Consider the following 20,064-nt stretch of genomic DNA (forward strand, 5'->3'; position numbering starts at 1 on the left):
CCCTGTCTGTGTCCCACACCTGTGTCTGTCTCACATCTGTGTCTCACATCTGTCTCACACCTGTGCCACAGCTGTCTGTCCCACCCCTGTCTCACACCTGAGTCCCACCAGTCTCACACCTCTCACATCTGTCTCACACCTGTGTCACACCTGTCTTACACCTGTCTCACACTTGTGTCTCACACGTCTCACATGTCTGTCTCACATCTGTCTATGTCTCACCCATCTGTGTCTCACATCCCTGTGTCTCACATCCCTGTGTCTCACATCCCTGTGTCTCATCTCGCTGCTCCTGCCTCACACCTCTAACCGTGCTTCACATCTCTGCATCTCACACCCCTGTGTCTCACCCCTGTCTGTCGTGTCCCACACCTGTGTCTGTCTCACCCCTGTCTGTGTCACACCTGTCTCACACCCCTATGTCTGTCTCACCCCTGTGTCCCACACCTGTGCCTGTCTCACATCTGTGTCTCACATCTGTCTCACACCTGTGCCACAGCTGTCCGTCCCACTCCTGTCTCACACCTCTCACATCTCTCACACCTGTGTCACACCTGTCTCACACCTGTCTGTCTCACACCTGTCTGTCTCACATCTGTCTGTCGCACCCCTCTCTGTGTCACACCCCTGTGTCTCACACCTGTCTCACACTTATCTGTGTCTCATACCTGTGTCTCACACCTGTGTCTCACACTCCTATGTGTGTCTCACACCTGTGTCTCACACCCCTATGTGTGTCTCACATCTGTGTCCCCCCTGTCTCACACCTGTCTCACCCCTTTGTCCCACCCCTGTCTCACACCCTGTCTCACCCCTGTGTCCCCTCCTGTCCCACTCCCCTGTCTGTGTCTCACACGTGTGTCCCCCCCTGTCCCACCTGTGTCACACCTGTGTCTCACCCCTGTCTGTGTCTCACACCCCTATGTGTGTCCCACCCCTCACCCCTGTGTCCCCCCCTGTCCCCCCTGTCGGTGTCCCACCCCTGTCCCACCCCTGTCTGTGTCCTCCCCTGTCCCCCTGTCTCACTCCTGTTTGCAGCAGTTCCCTCTCAAGCCCTGGGGCAGTGCCTGGGGCTCTCCCAGCTCTGCAGCCCCAGCGGTTCCTCCTCACCAGGGGAGGCTGAAGCTCCTCTGGCTGTTCCCAGCTCCACCTCGCAGTGGGATTGGACCCCTCTGCTGCTCAGAACAGTCACAGACTGCTTTGGGTGGGAAGGGACCTTAAAGACACCTAGAGCCACCCCTGCCATGGCAGAGACACTTCCCACTGTCCCAGGCTGCTCCAAACCCTGTCCAGCCTGGCCTTGGGCACTGCCAGGGATCCAGGGGCAGCCCCTGCTGCTCTAGCACCCTGTGCCAGCCCTGCCCACCCTCCCAGGCAGGAATTCCTCCCCAAAATCCCATCCATCCCTGCCCTCTGCCACTGGGCAGCCACTCCTGTCACTCCATCCCTCGTCCCAAGCCCCTCTCCAGCTCTCTTGGAGCCCCTTTAGGCACCAGAAGAGGCTCTGAGATCTCCCTGGAGCCTTTTCTTCAGGCTGCACAGCCCCAACCTCCCCAGACAAAGGGATGTTGTGTCCCAGAGAACAGCCTGGGGAGCTCAGCCCAGAACAATTTTAGAAAAAAAGAACAATTTTAGGACACAGTGCTGGGGTTCTTCACAGCCACACAAGCAACAGGAGACACTGGGTGACTCTTTAAGTGTCTTTAATCCAAAGGACTGAAGAGCAGACCGGGAAGATTAGTATAAGCCAACGGACAAAAATAATATTTAAAAAAAAAAAAAGGGATATAAACCAGTTTTCAAAACAAATTAAAATTCCATACAGTGTCTAAAAGATCGCCTAAAAACCAAACATCGCCTTAAAAAATCGTTTTTCCCCATTCAAACACATTTAACGAAGTGAAACATCGTGACAAATAATAATAATAATAATAATAACCCATGGACTAAAGACTTCAGAGCAGCTGCAGGGGGCAGCAGGGAGGGCTCAGTGCTGCCAGCCTGGCTCCAGCTGTGTCCCCTCCCCTGGCACCCCCTGTCCCCAGGGACCCCCAGGACACCCCCTGGGGATGGGGTGGGGATGGGGACACGTCCCTGCAGAGCTTTGGGGACAGGACAGGCTCCTGCTGCCCCCCTGGGCACCCCTGAGCTCAGAGCTGCACTCCAGGCCCACGGACAGACACACAGCCCAGACAGACAGACAGACGGTGCTGCCAGGCAGGGCCAGGCTCAGGCTGCTGCTTTTGGGCTCCTGGGATGATTTGGTGGCCACAGGGACCCCCCCAGGGCCAGCAGGACAGGGGGAGGGCAGCTCTCCCTCCCTGACCCACTCCCAAACCTGGAGCCTGTCTCTAGCCAGCATCCACACAGGGAACACTCTGTCTGGGTTTCAGCTCTACAGTAGTTTTTAAAAAATATTTATATGTTATATACCCTAAAAAGGTCACCACAGGAGTTTCCATGTCTTTGGAAGGAAGGAGGAGGAGGGGGAAAAAAAAATATATATATATAAATCAAAACTGTTTCACAAAAGAAAAATAAAAATCCAATTATTGACGGCGTTCACCTAGAGGACAAAAATCCCTGGCTGCAGGTGTGGATGTGAGGGGGGATCTCAGCACCTGCTCCAGCAAGGTCAGAAACACAGGTGAGTAGCTAAAAATAACTAGTCTGGTATAAATGTCTGAATTCCATGCGCTCGAGAGAACAGTCCGTTTCTTTTTGTCTTTGTTTTTCTTAAAAAATATATATATATAGTTATTGCTTTGTGGAGGGCTGGCTGGGCTCCTCAGTGGGGCAGTGCTGAGGGCTCGGGGGGATTGGCTTTCTTCCTCCTCTTCATCAGCAGAGGGTTCGAGGAATCCTCGATTTTCTTGATCTTGATTTGTTCGTAGTCCACCCTCATGGTGGCCAGGGCACTGGTCATCTCCTCCTGTGGGCAGGGGCACAGAGACATCAGCAAATCCCCCCTCAGGTTTTTCCAGCTATCCCCCAAGCACAGACCTGCCCCAGAGCTGCACCCCAACAGGAATTGTGGAATTGTTGGGGGTGGAAAAGCCCTCCAGGAAAACTGAGCCTGGAGCTCCCAGAGCAGCTGGGGCTGCCCCAGCCCTGGCACTGCCCCAGGACAGCCTGGCACAGTGGGAGGTGGCATTTGAGTCCCTTCCAACCCAAACCATTCTGTCATTCCATGGTTAACCCAACACAGCCCCTGCACCTCTCAGTCGTGTCCCCAAGTGTCACATCTGTGCAGTTTGAACAGGGACAGGGAATGAGCCTGGGCTGCAACAGCACAGGAGAGGAGATTCCCCAGAGAGAGAGGCACAGAGCATTGCAGCCAGGGACACAGAGGGGTTTTACCTTCACATCCTCCCACAGGTCCTTCTCCTCCTTCAGCACACGGCTGGTGTGCAGTGGGGTCTGGGGCACCTGCATGGATTGCTGCCAGGAGAGGGGAGGGGTGTGAGCTGGGAGCCATGGGAATCCCATCCCATCCTAAATCATCCCATCCCATCCCAAAACATCCCATCCCATCCCATCCCATCCTATCCAATCCCATCCCATGGATCCCATCCCATCCCATCCCATGGATCCCATCCCATCCCATCCCATCCCATCCCATCCCATCCCATCCCATCCCATTGATCCCATCCCATCCCATCCTAAATCATCCCATCCCATCCCAAACCATGGATCCCATCCCATCCCATCCCAAACCATCCCATCCCATCCCATCCCATCCCATCCCATCCCATCCCATTGATCCCATCCCATCCCATCCCATGGATCCCATCCCATCCCATCCCATGGATCCCATCCCATCCCATCCCATCCCATCCCATCCCATCCCATCCCATCCCATTGATCCCATCCCATCCCATCCTAAATCATCCCATCCCATCCCAAACCATGGATCCCATCCCATCCCATCCCAAACCATCCCATCCCATCCCATCCCATCCCATCCCATCCCATCCCATTGATCCCATCCCATCCCATCCCATTGATCCCATCCCATCCCATCCTAAATCATCCCATCCCATCCTAAACCATCCCAAACCATCCCATCCCATCCCATTCCAAACCATCCCATCCCATCCCAACCAATCCCAAACCATCCCAAACCATCCCATCCCAAACCCCATCCCATCCCACCCCATGGATCCCAGCCCACCCCTGCCCCACACTCACCATGATCCAGGGGTGGTTCATGAACTCTGTTATTGTCATGCGCTGGGTCGGGTCTGTTTTCAGCAGGTTTCGGATCAGCTGCTTCACTGCAGGGTTTGGGCAGGGTCAGGAGGCAGCAGCTGCCAGGGGGGCTCCCCTGAGCTCCAACCCCAGCCCCAAAACCCTGCACACCCACCCTGTGTCACACACCTGTCCCTGCACACTGTGTGTCACACACCTGTCCCTGCACACCCTGTGTGTCACACACCTGTCCCTGCACACCCTGTGTGTCACACACCTGTCCCTGCACACCCTGTGTGTGTCACACACCTGTCCTTGCACACACTGTGTGTCACACACCTGTCCCTGCACACTCTGTGTGTCACACACCTGTCCCTACACACCCTGTGTGTCACACACCTGTCCCTGCACACTCTGTGTGTCACACTCCTGTCCCTGCACACTGTGTGTGTCACACACCTGTCCCTGCACACTCTGTGTGTCACACACCTGTCCCTGCACACTGTGTGTGTCACACTCCTGTCCCTGCACACCCTGTGTGTCACACACCTGTCCCTACACACTGTGTGTCACACACCTGTCCCTGCACACTCTGTGTGTCACACACCTGTCCCTACACACCCTGTGTGTCACACACCTGTCCCTGCACACTCTGTGTGTCACACTCCTGTCCCTGCACACTCTGTGTGTCACACACCTGTCCCTGCACACCCTGTGTGTCACACACCTGTCCCTGCACACCCTGTGTGTCACACACCTGTCCCTGCACACCCTGTGTGTCACACACCTGTCCCTGCACACTGTGTGTGTCACACACCTGTCCCTGCACACACTGTGTGTCACACACCTGTCCCTGCACACTCTGTGTGACACACACCTGTCCCTGCACACTCTGTGTGTCACACACCTGTCCCTGCACACTCTGTGTGACACACACCTGTCCCTGCACACCCTGTTTGTGTCACACACCTGTCCCTGCACACCCTGTGTGTCACACACCTGTCCCTGCACACCCTGTGTGTCACACACCTGTCCCTGCACACTCTGTGTGTCACACACCTGTCCCTGCACACTCTGTGTGTGACACACTCCTGTCCCTGCACACCCTGTGTGTCACACACCTGTCCCTGCACACTCTGTGTGTCACACACCTGTCCCTGCACAGTGTGTCACACACCTGTCCCTCCACACCCCTCCTGTGCCACACACCTGTCCCTGCACACCCTGTGTGTCACACTCCTGTCCCTGCACAGTGTGTCACACACCTGTCCCTGCACACTCTGTGTGTCACACACCTGTCCCTGCACACTCTGTGTGTCACACACCTGTCCCTGCACACCCTGTGTGTCACACACCTGTCCCTGCACACCTTCTGCCACACTCCTGTCCCTGCACACCTTGTGTGTCACACACCTGTCCCTGCACAGTGTGTCACACACCTGTCCCTCCACACCCCTCCTGTGCCACACATCTGTCCCTGCACACTCTGTGTGTCACACACCTGTCCCTGCACACTCTGTGTGTCACACTCCTGTCCCTGCACACCCTGTGTGTCACACACCTGTCCCTGCACACTCTGTGTGTCACACACCTGTCCCTGCACAGTCTGTGTGTCACACACCTGTCCCTGCACACCCCTGTGTGTCACACACCTGTCCCTGCACACCCTGTGTGTCACACACCTGTCCCTGCACACTCTGTGTGTCACACACCTGTCCCTGCACACCTTGTGTGTCACACACCTGTCCCTGCACACTCTGTGTGTCACACTCCTGTCCCTGCACACCCTGTGTGTCACACACCTGTCCCTGCACACCTTGTGTGTCACACACCTGTCCCTGCATACCCTGTGTGTCACACACCTGTCCCTACACACTCTGTACCACACACCTGTCCCTGCACAGTGTGTCACACACCTGTCCCTGCACAGTGTGTCACACACCTGTCCCTGCACACTCTGTGTGTCACACACCTGTCCCTGCACAACCCCCTGTGTCACACACCTGTCCCTGCACAGCCTGTGTGTCACACACCTGTCCCTGCACACCCTGTGTGTCACACACCTGTCCCTGCACACCCTGTGTGTCACACACCTGTCCCTGCACACTCTGTGTGTCACACACCTGTCCCTGCACACCCTGTGTGTCACACACCTGTCCCTGCACACCCTGTGTCACACACCTGTCCCTGCACACCCTGTGTGTCACACACCTGTCCCTACACACTGTGTGTCACACACCTGTCCCTGCACACTCTGTGTGTCACACACCTGTCCCTGCACACCCTGTGTGTCACACACCTGTCCCTGCACACCCTGTGTGTCACACACCTGTCCCTGCACACCCTGTGTCACACACCTGTCCCTGCACACCCTGTGTGTCACACACCTGTCCCTGCACAGTGTGTCACACACCTGTCCCTGCACACCCTGTGTGTCACACACCTGTCCCTGCACACTCTGTGTGTCACACACCTGTCCCTGCACAGCCTGTGTGTCACACACCTGTCCCTGCACACCTTGTGTGTCACACACCTGTCCCTGCACACCCTGTGTGTCACACACCTGTCCCTACACACTCTGTGTGTCACACACCTGTCCCTGCACACTCTGTGTGTGTCACACTCCTGTCCCTGCACACCCTGTGTGTCACACACCTGTCCCTGCACACCTTGTGTGTCACACACCTGTCCCTGCACACCCTGTGTGTCACACACCTGTCCCTGCACACCCTGTGTGTCACACACCTGTCCCTGCACAGTGTGTCACACACCTGTCCCTGCACACCCTGTGTGCCACACTCCTGTCCCTGCACACCCTGTGTGCCACACTCCTGTCCCTGCACACCCTGTGTGCCACACACCTGTCCCTGCACACCCTGTGTCACACACCTGTCCCTGCACACCCTGTGTGTCACACACCTGTCCCTACACACTGTGTGTCACACACCTGTCCCTGCACACTCTGTGTGTCACACATCTGTCCCTGCACACCCTTTGTGTCACACACCTGTCCCTGCACACCCTGTGTGTCACACACCTGTCCCTGCACACACCCTTCAGCAGAAGGTGAAGCTGCTGAGAGGTGTCCCCTGCCACCCAGGCTGTCCCCAGAAGCAGAGCTGAGCTCAGGGACCACGTTTACCTTCCTCAGACACCTCGGACCACTCGGGGTTGGGGAACTCGTACTGGCCCATTCGGATTCGCTTCTTCATGCCCGGAGAGATGGCCAGGCCGTGGTTGGAGTAGAAGGGGGGGTACCCACACAGCCTGCACAGGAGGGGGAGCAGAGTCAATGTGCCACCCCAAAAACCTCCCCAGGAGCACCTCCAGGGCACGGGGCAGTGCCAGGAGCAGGGGCTGAGCCCGGCAGGAGGGACAGGAACGCTCACACTTACAGAATATACATGATGACACCCAGGGACCACATGTCACAGGACTTGTCGTACTTCTCTGGGCCCAGCACTTCTGGGGCTGGCAAAGACAGACAGAAAATCCTAAATCTGAGTGTCAGCAGAAGGTGAGAGGGCTCTGACACCCCATGGACACACCAAGAACCACCTGCAGCACTCAGGGAAGCACTGCCTGGAGCAGCTGCAGCTCAGGCTCCAGGCTGGATGCAGAGCTGATGGAGGGTACCCTGTGCACCCCAAACCCCCCAGCTCTGCCCCCCAAACCCCAAACCCACCCCCCAAAGCACTCACCCACGTAGTAGGGCGTGTAGCAGGGCGTGGCCAGTGAGTTGTGCGTGGTGGTTTCCTTGGCGAAGCCGAAGTCGGTGAGCTTCAGCACGGCATTGGGCCTCTTGGAGGTGTACAGGAGGTTTTCAGGCTGGGAACACCAGGGAGCAAGGGGTGAGCACAGGGCTGGGGCAGCCTGGCCCTGGAGCAGCCAAGGGGGGGCTCAGGGCGGTACCTTGACGTCCCGGTGCGCGATGTTGATCGAGTGCAGGTACTGGATGGCTTCCCCGATGCTCTTCATGATCTCTGAAGCCTCTGAAGCAGCAAAGAAACCATCAGGAGCCTTCACTAGCAAAGTTAAAATGGGCACCATTCCCTGGGGAACTCTACAAACCAGGAGTCAAAGAAGCTGGCTGAGGGTAAAGGGGTTTTCTCTGCTTGAAGGGTCCCTGGAGGCTGCAGCTCCCAGAAACTCCAGGGGAAGGGATGGGACAGAGCCCAGCCCTGATCCCAACACCTGGGAGGGAGTTCCATCACTTAGGACACCCAACAGCAAGGAATCCAGCTGGGAAAGGTTTCCCCTTAGGATGGGAAGTCAAGGGGGCAACGGGCTCACAGTTTGGGTTGTGTGGATGCTTTTCCTGGCCAGAGGAGTAGAGGGAAGGAGATTAATGAGATCTATGAGAACCACAGCCCATGGATTTAATTTTTTGAGAGAGGTGGGTGTTTCTGACAGGAGTGGGAGGGACAGAGTGTGGGAGCAGCTGAGAAAATCCCCCCTAACCCTATTCTCAAGTGAACACAAAAAGCAGGGCCCATGTTCCTCATGGACAAAACTCTGCTGAGGATTCAGGAGATTCCTCTGCTGAGGATTCAGGAGTCACTGAGGGGATGGAGGGGACTGAAGGGCAGCAGGGTGGAGTGGACTGAAGGGTGTGGGCTCCATACCCCGTTCTGTGAAGGCCTGGTCTCCCCTGTCCTGGATCCGGCTGAACAGCTCCCCGCCATCCAAGCTGCAAGACAAGCAGGGGGTGTCACAAACTGAGTCCAGGGGGTGTCACAACCTGTGTGTCCAGGGGGTGTCACAAACTGAATCCAGGGGGTGTCACAAATTGTGTGTCCAGACAGTGTCACAAAATGTGGGTCCAGGGGGTGTCACAAGCTCTGGGTCCAGGTGGTGTCACAAGCTCTGGGTCCAGGTGGTGTCACAACCTGTGGGTCCATCTCACACTGCCACAAGCTGCACCAAACCCTCTGCTGCTCAGCAGGAAACAATCCCCTTCCCCATCCAAGTCCCTGGCTTGGTGCTTCTGGGGCGTTTCAGAGCCTCCTCCTTCCCGAAACCAGCGGGGCAGAGGCGCAGGCGGACGTGGTCACCCCAGCAGCCCACAGAAACACATTTACAGTAAAGGCAGCAAACGTGGCTTGAAGTTGGTGAGAGCACTCCCAGCACACGTGGCCTCCTTTTGCTCACAACTGCCTCAGCAGCACCATGAGCCAGCACAAAAGTGCTGAGCAAAGCTCAGGGAGCATCAGCAGTGTCACAATGGGATCCCCAAGCTGGGACACAGAGGCTGGACCCTGCTGCAGCACTGCCAGGCCCATGGGAGGTGCTGGAGAAACTTTGGTGGGTTCCCTCCCCAGGTACCCTGAGGGAAATGCAGCTCCCACAGAGATCAGGACTGAGGTAGGGGACAATGCTCCATGACAGCAGGGATAATGGCACTTCCTGCCCCTGCCTTATCTGACTGAAGCAGGAGCAGTTTTGGCTTTCCCAGCATTGATAGCATCTCCTTGACATTCACTTGACATCTGCAATAGCAATAGCCTGCAGCCCTTGGGGCCTCTGCTGCACAGAGCCTGTCAGGATGGATCAGAGACTGTCAGAATGGATCCAGAACATGTCAGAATGGATCCAGAACTTGTAAGGAAGGATCCAGAGCCTGTCAGGGTGGATCAGAACCTGTCAGCAGGGATCCAGAACATGTCAGAATGGATCAAGAACATGTGAGCATGGATCCAGAACATGTCAGCATGGATCAGAGCCTGTCAGGAAGGATCCAGAACATGTCAGAATGGATCCAGAGCCTGTCAGGATGGATCAGAGCCTGTCAGAATGGATCCAGAACATATCAGAATGGATCCAGAACATTTCAGCATGGATCCAGAGCCTGTCAGGAAGGATCAGAGCCTGTCAGGATGGATCAGAGCCTGTTCCTGCTGGAAGCCAAATCCTGCCTTGCCATGGGCGTTATCCCCTTTCCCATCCTGGTCCCACAGACAGTTCTGGGCACTCTCCTGCCACCCCTCAGCCATTCCTCCTTTCCCCACCACACACCCTTTGCCATCCCTGACTGCCCAGAGTGCCAGGGTGGCTCTCAGGTGCTGTTCCCCCACAGGAGCTGCTCTGGGGGCAGCTGTACCACCCGCCCTGGCACTGCTCCTGCCCCCTCTGCCCCCCCAGATCTGCCAGCTTGCCAGAGGAGAGGTTTTGGCAAGCAAGCTGCATCAAATCACAGCTGCGGTTGGGATGTGGTTTCAATACTTTCCCCTTCATCCCTCCTCCTCGCCCCCAGGTTAATACCAAGCTCCTACCCAGAGCAGAGCCGCTCAGCTGCTGCTGCAGGAGGTGCCAGGGCAGCACCAGAGCTGCCAGCTCGCCTTGGCTGCTGCCCCAGCACAGCTGCTGGGCTGCCAGGAGCCTCAGCCCAGCTTTTGATGGCCAAAGGCAGTTTGGTTATGACCCACCTGTGAGAACCACAGGCCCTGGGTCCCACAGAACCCACAGAACCCATCTCAGGATGACTCAGAGCCAGCAGAGCCTCCCCATCCCTCCAGCACCAGCGCCAGGGCTGGCATCCCTCCCACCCCCTGGCATCCCCACGATGCCCACCCCTCTTTGGGCAGCTCCCCAGCGCCCAGCAAGGTTGGGATCAGGCTCTCACCACTCCATGACGATGAGCAGACACTTCCTGCCCTGGTACAGGTTCTCGTAGACGTCCATGATGCGCACGATGTGCGCGCACTGCGACGCTCGCCAGTGCAACTCCACTTCCCTGCGGGCCTTGGGGCAGTCCTGCAGCATCTGTGGGACAAGTGACAGCGTGTCAGCCCCGAGCCACCCCCGAGGAGCAGGGCCATGACCCCTGGGTGCCACCGTGGCCACCAGAGAGGACGCGGGGGCGAGAGCCGGGCGCGCTGAGAGCGCTCTGACAATGCCTCCATCCCCATCTAGTGGGAACACAGAGAAGCCGTTTGCCCTCAGCTTGCCCTTCCTCACACGGCTGCTAAAAGCTGATTCTGGCTGCTTGCCACCCCCCAGTGCCCCACCAGCAAGATCTACTGCATTTACAGCCAAATTCTGCACCCTGACGCCTCCAGGCTGCACCCCTGGGTGCCACCAAGCATCCTCACTGTCCCCTTTGCTTTGCTGTCCCCCTTCATTTCCCACCCTGCTGACCACAAAAGCTCCCTCACCACAAATTCAGAGCCCACCAGCACCCGTGCCTGGGGAGGGGGCAAAGCAAACCTCCAGATGTTTCCTAAATTGCAGCTCTTTAATGAGCCCCCTCCCCATCCAAAGACAACCCGGAGCTCCCAGGTGCAGGAAGGATTTGCTTGTCTGCCATAGACTATTAGTTATGATGTCTGTCAGGATAAACAACCAGCCTTAATTATTGTGCTCCTAAATATAGAACAACAAACGTGTCTATCCTGAGAGCAGCTCGTTTTCCTTCCTGTCTCCAGCAGCCTTTGGGGCTGGGCTCAGGATCTGGGGCCAGGCTCAGCCTTTAGGACCAGGCTCAGCCTCTGGGGCTGGGCTCAGGATCTGGGGCTGGGCTCAGCCTTTGGGGCTGGGCTCAGGATTTGGGGCCAGGCTCAGGATCTGGGGTCAGGTTCAGCCTTCGGGGCTGGGCTCAGGATCTGGGGCCAGGCTCAGGATTTGGGGCCAGGCTCAGGATCTGGGGCCAGGCTCAGCCTCCGGAGCAGCAGCAAGCAGGGGGATGTGGAAACACCCCCACCCTGCAGGAAACAGCAGGTTTGGTCATTTCACCAAGATTTACACAGAAAAGTCCTCCTGACCCTCTGACCTGTCCTTGACACGCTCCAGGAGCAGAGGAGCATCAGCCCTGGGATGCTCTGCAGGATTTCTGGGGAATTTCTCAGAATCTGGGGATTTCTCAGGAACAAGGATTAACTCCCAAAACCCACACCCTGCCCATTTACAGATTAAACCCTCACTGGTGGTGCTGCCCTGGCAGAGAAACCCTGGCACAGGCAAAGGCACAGCCAGGATGTGCCCTTCAGCCACCCACCCCAAACACCAAACACCATCCCTGGGCTTTGCTCACACTTCTCCCACCTCCTCAGCTCTCCTCCTTCTCCAGGCAAACCTGGAGGAACCTGAGGAGGTTGCTGGCACCAAACCATCACAAACTCAGCAAGGACCAGGTGGCCAAAGCCAACCTTTGCACAACTCCTTGACATCCTCAGGGCAGAAGGAGACAGGGCAGGAGGTTGGACAGCCCCTCCTTGCTCCTCTATTGCTTTATTACCCTAAAAATTGGATCCTGCAGAAGCCAAAACCATAAGCAGGAGTAACAGCAGCCCCACAGGAGCCATGCAAAGGGGGCTGAGAAAAGCCAGGCTATTTGCAGCCCCACTCTGAGAGCCTGGCGTGGGGAGCCAGGAAGCTGAAGAGAAAAGAGAAAAACAAAACAATTTGTAATTATGCGCCGGGAAAATGGACCAGCAGGAAGCAGCTAATTAACATCATTCTGCACAAGACAAACAGCAGAGGTACAGCAAAATACATCCCATTTTTAGAGGTCACTCTGAGCGCTTTGAGAGGAGATTAATTGGATTTCTAATGAAGCAAGAGGCCTCCATTACCTGCACCAGCACAGCCCTGACGTTGTTTTTGTACCCAGGGAGCAAACAGCTGCCCAGTGCTCCCAGTACACCCAGCTGCGATCCAGCTGCTCCCTCCACTCCCCTGCTGGGGAGAGGTGATGGAGAGGCTTGAGAGGAGCAGGTTAAGCCTCATTAATGGAATGATTTGGTTAATTTAGGAAATGTTCCTGGCAGCAGCAGCGTGAGCTGAGGCCAGAGGCTGCGTGGGGGATGGATGGATGGGCACAGGATGGGCACAGGATGGACACAGGATGGCAGCCCACAGCCCCAGCATCACCTGCTGCACCCCAAAACCCTGCCCTCAGCACAGGCAGCAGCTCCCTGAGCCCTGGGGATGACAGCGTGGGGCGAGTTTGTCCTCTTCAGGTGGGAGCCAGCAGCTCCTTCCAACCTTCCCTGCCACTGCTCAGCCCCAGGCAGCAGTGAATGCTCTGGGGGTGATGTCCTGGCACTGCCCTGCCCACAGGAACCCCACATCCAGCGTGTTTGGGGTGTGGTGACACTGCCCACTGCCCTGATTTAGCTCCAGCCCCAGGGCAGCCTGTGACCGCAGCAAGGTTTGTATTTCTTGGCTTCCAGCAAGGAGGCTGGGATGGGAAAATCACCTCGTGTTTCCCCTGGGATTCAGCAAGGATGAACTGCCCCCATCCCACCCCAGCTGATTTTGCAATCCTGAACACAGCCAGGGTTAACCCTCGGATGGCAGCAGCCGGGACAAACTGCTGCACTCCCGACTGTGGAAATACAACTAGAAAGCAGAACTGCCAGTACTGCTCAGCTTGTCACTACCGATGTGGATCTGTTAGCCATAGTAGGCCCAAGCCTTGGCGGGAGTGAGTAGGCCCAAGCCTTGGCGGGAGTGAATAGGTCCAAGCCTTGGCGGGAGTGAGTAGGCCCAAGCCTTGGCGGGAGTGAGTAGGCCCAAGCCTTGGCAGAAGAAAGCGGGATTTTGGAGAAGGAATGCAAAAGATAAGAAGGTATTTGGTACAGAGTACAGTAAATTCACGAATACAAGCCGCACGGAGTATAAGCCGCACATCTGGTGTGTTGGCAACATTGATGTCTTTGTCAATAGATAAGCCGCACCCGGAATATTAGCCGCAATTTAGTTCGAAGTGAACTTTCACAAAGTCGTCATTTAGTAACACAATCGCGGGATCGCTGGGGCTTACTGGCTTACTGCCGGCCTCGGAAACATTGTTTCCAAGTGAAAAAAGACACACCCTTTATTTACAAGCCGAAAAAGACAGGAACAATAGTGTGGTCATTTTGCGAGCATTCCCAATGGATCCGCGTTGCCTTTAAACAGCCGCTCAGCCTCGCGGGCAGGCAGCTGAGCTCCGAGCGGAGCCACATCTCCGTGCTGGCACAGGAGCGGCCGTTGTAGCCCTCGCGGCCCGCGGGGGGAGCGGCCGTTGTTTTAGCCCTCGCAGCCCGCGGGGGGAGCGGTCGTTGTAGCCCTCGCAGCCCGCGGGGGGAGCGGCCGTTGTAGCCCTCTCCCTGCGAGCCGATTGCCCGCTTCATCCCTCTCCCTGCGGGGAGAGAGGCTCCCCCAGCCCTCTCCCTGTGAGCCCAGCCAGCCCCGTAGCTGCACAAGACTGAAAACACTTTAAAAAGTACAGAGAAATATCACACACTTTTATCGAACTGCCGAGGTAACTCACCCCGATAACAACCCCCGCCCCTCAGTAACGCCGCCATCCACAGGCAGACAATAAGCTGTTCTCTGATTGGTTCATTGTCGGAACAACGGGAAACCATGGATTTCAGACTGTTTTGGCTCGGGACTGGACCAGCATGATACTAGGTAAGGGCAGATATCACATTTTTGTCCATAGATTAGCCGCACCGGAATATTGGCCGCATTTCCGGGTTTCCACCAAAATTTTAGTCTTCTTGCCGCGGCTTGTATTCGTGAAATTACTGTACTTAGCCTGCAGTTTCTATAAGAATTTACAAAAAATATTGTATCTACCTGGCTAGCTTAGACGAGGCCTAGACTGAGCAATGTTGTCTAGTTACAATTAAGCAATATACCTTAGTTACATGAATATTACTGGTGTGTTATTTTTAGTAACAATGGAGAAAGTATATAAACTTTGCTTTGTGCATCAATAAACGGCTTCATGGCTCCTTGCAAATCATGAAGACCCCGTCCCTTCTTTTACACCGCCGTCATCCGACAGCCACCCTCAGTTCAGCTTCTCCAGCTCTGATCTCCTGCTCCCCTTCCAAAGAAGGGCTCCTTGGAGATCAAACTTTATTATTCCAGCGCTGCACTACCTGCCTGCTCCTGCTGGAGAGCAGGGCTCAGCAGCTGAGCCGGGCAGTAACCGGATCCCCCCGTTACACAAGTGTCCCCAGGCAGAGCACAAGGGCAGCGTGCTCAGGAAGCTCTGCCACCAACCCAGAGCAAATCCTGGCAGGGCTCAAACAGGAGGAGCTGCATCCCCTTCCCATGATGGCTGTTGGGTTTTATGGGTGCTCAGATCTGCAGTCAATGCACATCTCCAAACATCAGCTCACGGTCACAGAGCATCCCTCCAGCATGGCAGGGGACAGGGGACAGCCAGGACAGCTGTGCCAGCCCAGAGCTCTGCCCCAGCCCATCTCTGCTTCCCACTGGGCCACCTCCCTGCAGGAAAGGAGGGAGAGCAGCGAGAGCCACTCCACCCTGCTGGCAATTAGGGAGGAAATTCAACTTTCAGCTGCATTCCAGCTCCCCTCCCAGCAGCCTGACACCTCTGAGATTCGGGCAGGCAGCGTTTGCTGCCATCCTGTGCCTTGGCTCAGCCCAGCTCCCCCAGGAGCCTTTCCATGCTGTGAGAGAAATTAGTTCTGTGCTCCTCTAAACACCCTCATCAGCTTCATTAGCTCCCATCAGAGGATGGCACAGCCCAGCCCGACCTGCTCAGGACACCAAAGGCTCCTCAGGAGCTCCAGCAGCACCACCTGGGAAAGACAAACCCTGGAAGCAGCTCCTGGAAACAAAACAGCTCAGCAGGACTTCAGGAGGAGGACAGCACCCCCTGAGTAAACCCAAACCCAAACCCAAACCCAAATCCAGGCATCAAAAATGAGCTTCAGCACCACATGGAGCTGAGATTCCCCCCATCACCTCAGGACAAGCACAGCACAGGTGTGTGGGCACAAGGAAGGAAGGAAGGAAGGAAGGAAAGCTCTGGAGCAAAGCAGGGGCTGCAGCTGCCCACGCTCACGTTCCCTCTCCTGTCCTCAGGCATCACTGATTCAGTCTCGCCGCCTCCTCCTGGGATGATGTTCCATGAGTCACGACAGGTTGGAAAAGGAAGCTCCTTCCTCCCCTGGCAGGCAGGAGGTCCTGAGGACACTGTCCCTCCTGTCCCACTGTCCCTCTGTCCCTCTGCCCCACTGTCCCTCTGTCCCTCTGTCCCTCCTGGCTCTGGGTGCCACCACAGCCCCAAAGCTGCTGCCCCTCAGTGACCCAAGCACACTCAGATGGACAAGATCTCCCTGTCCAAGGGGAAAAACTCACCTCCCACGGGCAATTTCCATGGAAAAGGAGGATCAGGCTCACTCTGGGGTGTTGAGTTGTCCATTTTCCAGGGCTGCCCTTAAAGGCAGGGTGGTTTTATTTCCGTGTGTGTTTTGATCCCACCTGATTCTCCCCAGCCCTCAGCAGAACAGCACAGGCAGTGCAGCCCCCACCCCTCCAACAGGACCTGCAGGGGAGTACCCAGACCCCAAACACCCCCAGGAGCTCCCCTCAGGACCTGTCTGTACCACAGGGGTTAAAATAAACTCTTCTTGAGTTGCAGTAAGAATGAACCTACAGCAAAGAGGGGCAATCCCCCAAATGATCAGCAGGGAAGCTTCCCCCTGCCTGCATCAAACCTTTGGATTTGCCCTGACCCGGCCAGCACAGGGCAAGGAGCATTTTTTCCTAACAAAGCAAAAGGGTTTCTCTTCAAAGGATTTTCCTCTTCTAATCTTCCCCTGCAAACTCGCTGCCAACTGGCGTCAGCTGCTTTACACATTTGTAGGGCCAGTGCTGGAAGCTTTGCACAGGCTGTTCCCACCTCTCCCTGGATCCAGCTGAGCCTGGAATGCCGGAATATTTGGGGAGCCCACAGGTAACGCGGCCAAAGCTGCCCCAGCCCCTGCCAGACACGGTTGGGAGGGAGAGGGCAGCACAAGGACGTGGAAGCAGCAAAGCTTGGTTCCGCTTTTGGTGTTTATGAGCAGCAAAAGAGAAATAAAAATCACGAGTCCCTAAGAGGAATTGTGTTACCAAACAGAGGGAAATTCATGGTTGAACCACAAGGCAGTAACAATTAAAGGTGCAGCTCAGGAAGCCTCCCCCACATCACCGTGGCTCTTATACAAACCTTTACATTAACCCCATCCCCGCTCTTACACCCACCACAACCTGCCCTGCTGCCCTGGTGACGGGACTTTCCCCAAGCTGGGGCTCGTTTCTGCTCTGCCCACGCCCAAGGAGCCACAGAGAGAGTCTGAAGCCCCAGCTGGGGAGGTGAAAGCCTCGTCCTCACGTTTGTTTTGCTTGGGGAGAGCCGGGGAGCAGAGGTGACATGTCCCCAGGAGCGCCGCGCTGGGTCCTGCCCGCAGCGTGCCCCGTCCTGCCAGCCTGGCATGGCTGCTGGGAGGGCAGGGCTCTGCTCCTGGTGCAGCTGGCTTCATCCAAGGTGGTGTGAAAAGCAGGACAGCACCAGGCATCAGTACCCACCTTCCAGAGGGATGGGGGAACACTGAAGCTTCGAGCGCAGCCAGCTCCATCCTCCACGGTCACTCGGGGAGAACGGAAAGGTTGGAGAAAGGAAAGGTTGGAGAAAGGATCCCAGCAAGAGAGGATTATTTAGATATAAAAGAGCAGGAGAGGCAAGCGAGGCCGAGCAAACAGGAGCTGACACACACACGCTCGAGCTGCTCGGCCGCATTCTCCCAGCCTGAATGATGCCAGCGCTGCCAGGGACACCCGGAGCTCTGAGAGCCTCCCCAGCACACGGCCCGAGACGAGCAGCCAGCCAGGCATGAAGAGGCTGAGAGAGACAGGGCAGAGCTAAAACCCCTGCCAGGAGCAGCCTGGAGGGAGGCAGATGTGGTGGAGGGAGGGGGCAGATGTTGCAATGGGGCGGAGGATGGAGATGGGTGAGGGAAGAGGCAGCTCTTACACCGAGCTTTCACAAGGGGCCTCGCTTGTCTGCCAGCATTGCACAAGTGCCAGCTCCCCTGTGCTCCATCTCCCCTGTATTCCTGCTCCCCTGTGCTCTGGGTACCCTGAGCTCCATCTCCCCTGTGCTCCATCTCCCCTGTGCTCCATCCCCCCTTTACTCCATCTCCCCTGAGCTCTGCATCCCCTGTGCTCCATCTCCCCTGTATTCCTGCTCCCCTGTGCTCCTGCTCCCCTGAGATCCATCCCCGCTGTGCTCCATCTCCCCTGTGCTCCATCCCCCCTTTACTCCATCTCCCCTTTACTCCATCCCCCCTGTGCTCCATCTCCCCTTTACTCCATCTCCCCTGTGCTCCATCTCCCCTTTACTCCATCCCCCCTTTACTCCGTCCCCCCTTTACTCCATCTCCCCTTTATTCCATCTCCCCTGAGCTCCATCCCCCCTTTACTCCATCTCCCCTTTACTCCATCTCTCCCCTGCTCATGGGGGTCCATACTCAGTGGGTGATGCTCTGGACCCCCACCTCACAGCCCCCCTGCTCAGGGCATCTGCTGAGCATTTCCTTGCCCCTCTCTCCCCCTGCGACAGATGCAGCAGCCATTCAGCCTTTTCAGGCAGCAACAAAAGCCTCTCGAGGCACACAAAGGCGAGGAGCAGAAGAGAGGCCTGGGTTTAAATAAGAGCCACCTGCCAGGGGCCCGTGCCCCCCACGCTGCACAGCCCATTTCCCAGCAGCAGAAATGTTCTGGGCACATCCTGGAGATGAAGTGGGTGTCCAGGAGCAGCACCCTGGATGCTGAGAGAAGCGTCCCAGCGTGGTGGGAGGAGATGGAGGTGGGTGGGAAGGGGCTGCAAAACTCACAGGGAAAAGTCAGAGCAGGTAAATGGCAACAAGGCAGCAGCACGAAGCATCCTCACTGACTCACACCCAGCAACAGGCTGGGGCTGGTGTTCAAAGGAGAGAAACAAAGAGTGTCGGCTTCATTTATCTGAGAAAAACAAAATTAGGGGCTTATTCAGTCCCGTGTTTTTGTTTTGGGAGCCTTCTCTTCCTTGCAGCCCTCAGCAGCGCTGGGTTTGGCTGACTCAGGCGATGCTCACCTCTCCAGGAGGCTCCAGAGAGGAGCAGGAGCAGCCCAGGCACGAGCCATGCCCACAAAGTCCCATGTCCTGCTGTGCCACATCTGGCTGTGACAGAGCCACCACCCTGCCAGGACCTCCCTGTGAACCCCACAGGGACAAACGGGGTCACAACAAAATGCTGCAGCCCATCCCATCCCCCTAAAGACATCCCAGACATCACTGCCCACAGGAGCCACCACAGCACTGGGTTAGGGCAGGAAGGACCAAGAGCCTTGGGGCCAGAAGGAGCCACAGCCCAGCTCTGCATGGAGCCATTCTGGGATGTTCATGTGTTCTCTGCAAACCAAAGGTGTCACAGCCCAGCTCTGGATGGAGCCATTCTGGGATGTTCATGTGTTCTCTGCAAACCAAAGGTGTCACAGCCCAGCTCTGCATGGAGCCACTCTGGGCAGGGATGCTCAGATGTTCTCTGCAAACCAAAGCCCTGATCCCAGCTCTGGATGGAGCCATTCTGGGATGCTCAGGTGTTCTCTGTAAACCAAAGGAGTCACAGCTCAGCTCTGGATGGAGCCATTCTGGGATGCTCAGATGTTCTCTGCAAACCAAAGGAGCCACAGCCCAGCTCTGCATGGAGCCATTCTGGGCAGGGATGCTCAGATGTTCTCTGCAAACCAAAGCAGCCATAGCCCAGCTCAGGATGGAGCCACTCTGGGCAGGGATGCTGAGATGTTCTCTGCAAACCAAAGGTGTCACAGTCCAGCTCTGCATGGAGCCATTCAGGGCAGGGATGCTCAGATGTTCTCTGCAAACCAAAGCCCTGATCCCACCTCTGCTGCCTGTGCCAGGGGTTTTATCACACAGCTCAGAGTGAAAGGAACATCAGGAGCCACGGGAAGGGCAGAGATGCTCCCATCCAGCAGGTTTGCTGCACACACAGCACCTGCACCTCCCAGCTCCCTGCAGGGCTCAGCTCCTCCTGGCAGCCCCTCTCCTGGCCAGGACACAGGAGATCCTTGCCAGGCTGGCTA

At 56.6% G+C, this 20,064-nt stretch overlaps 1 protein-coding gene across 1 annotated transcript in view; it reads right to left on the reverse strand.

Moving 5' to 3' along the window:
- Positions 1 to 2,169: 2,169 nt before the first annotated feature.
- Positions 2,170 to 20,064, reverse strand: part of MAPKAPK2 (MAPK activated protein kinase 2) — a 30,898-nt gene continuing 13,003 nt past the window's right edge. The window contains exons 2-10 of the mRNA XM_033080380.1: positions 10,814 to 10,953; positions 8,817 to 8,881; positions 8,104 to 8,183; positions 7,893 to 8,019; positions 7,587 to 7,662; positions 7,334 to 7,458; positions 4,192 to 4,277; positions 3,361 to 3,441; positions 2,170 to 2,932 (exon numbers count right to left, since the gene is read on the reverse strand). Coding sequence (XP_032936271.1) covers positions 2,789 to 2,932; positions 3,361 to 3,441; positions 4,192 to 4,277; positions 7,334 to 7,458; positions 7,587 to 7,662; positions 7,893 to 8,019; positions 8,104 to 8,183; positions 8,817 to 8,881; positions 10,814 to 10,953 — 924 coding nt within the window. The 3' untranslated portion in view covers positions 2,170 to 2,788. The remainder of the gene's footprint in view (positions 2,933 to 3,360; positions 3,442 to 4,191; positions 4,278 to 7,333; positions 7,459 to 7,586; positions 7,663 to 7,892; positions 8,020 to 8,103; positions 8,184 to 8,816; positions 8,882 to 10,813; positions 10,954 to 20,064) is intronic.

Source organism: Catharus ustulatus, chromosome 25, assembly GCF_009819885.2.
Source record: "Catharus ustulatus isolate bCatUst1 chromosome 25, bCatUst1.pri.v2, whole genome shotgun sequence".
NCBI lineage: Eukaryota > Metazoa > Chordata > Aves > Passeriformes > Turdidae > Catharus > Catharus ustulatus.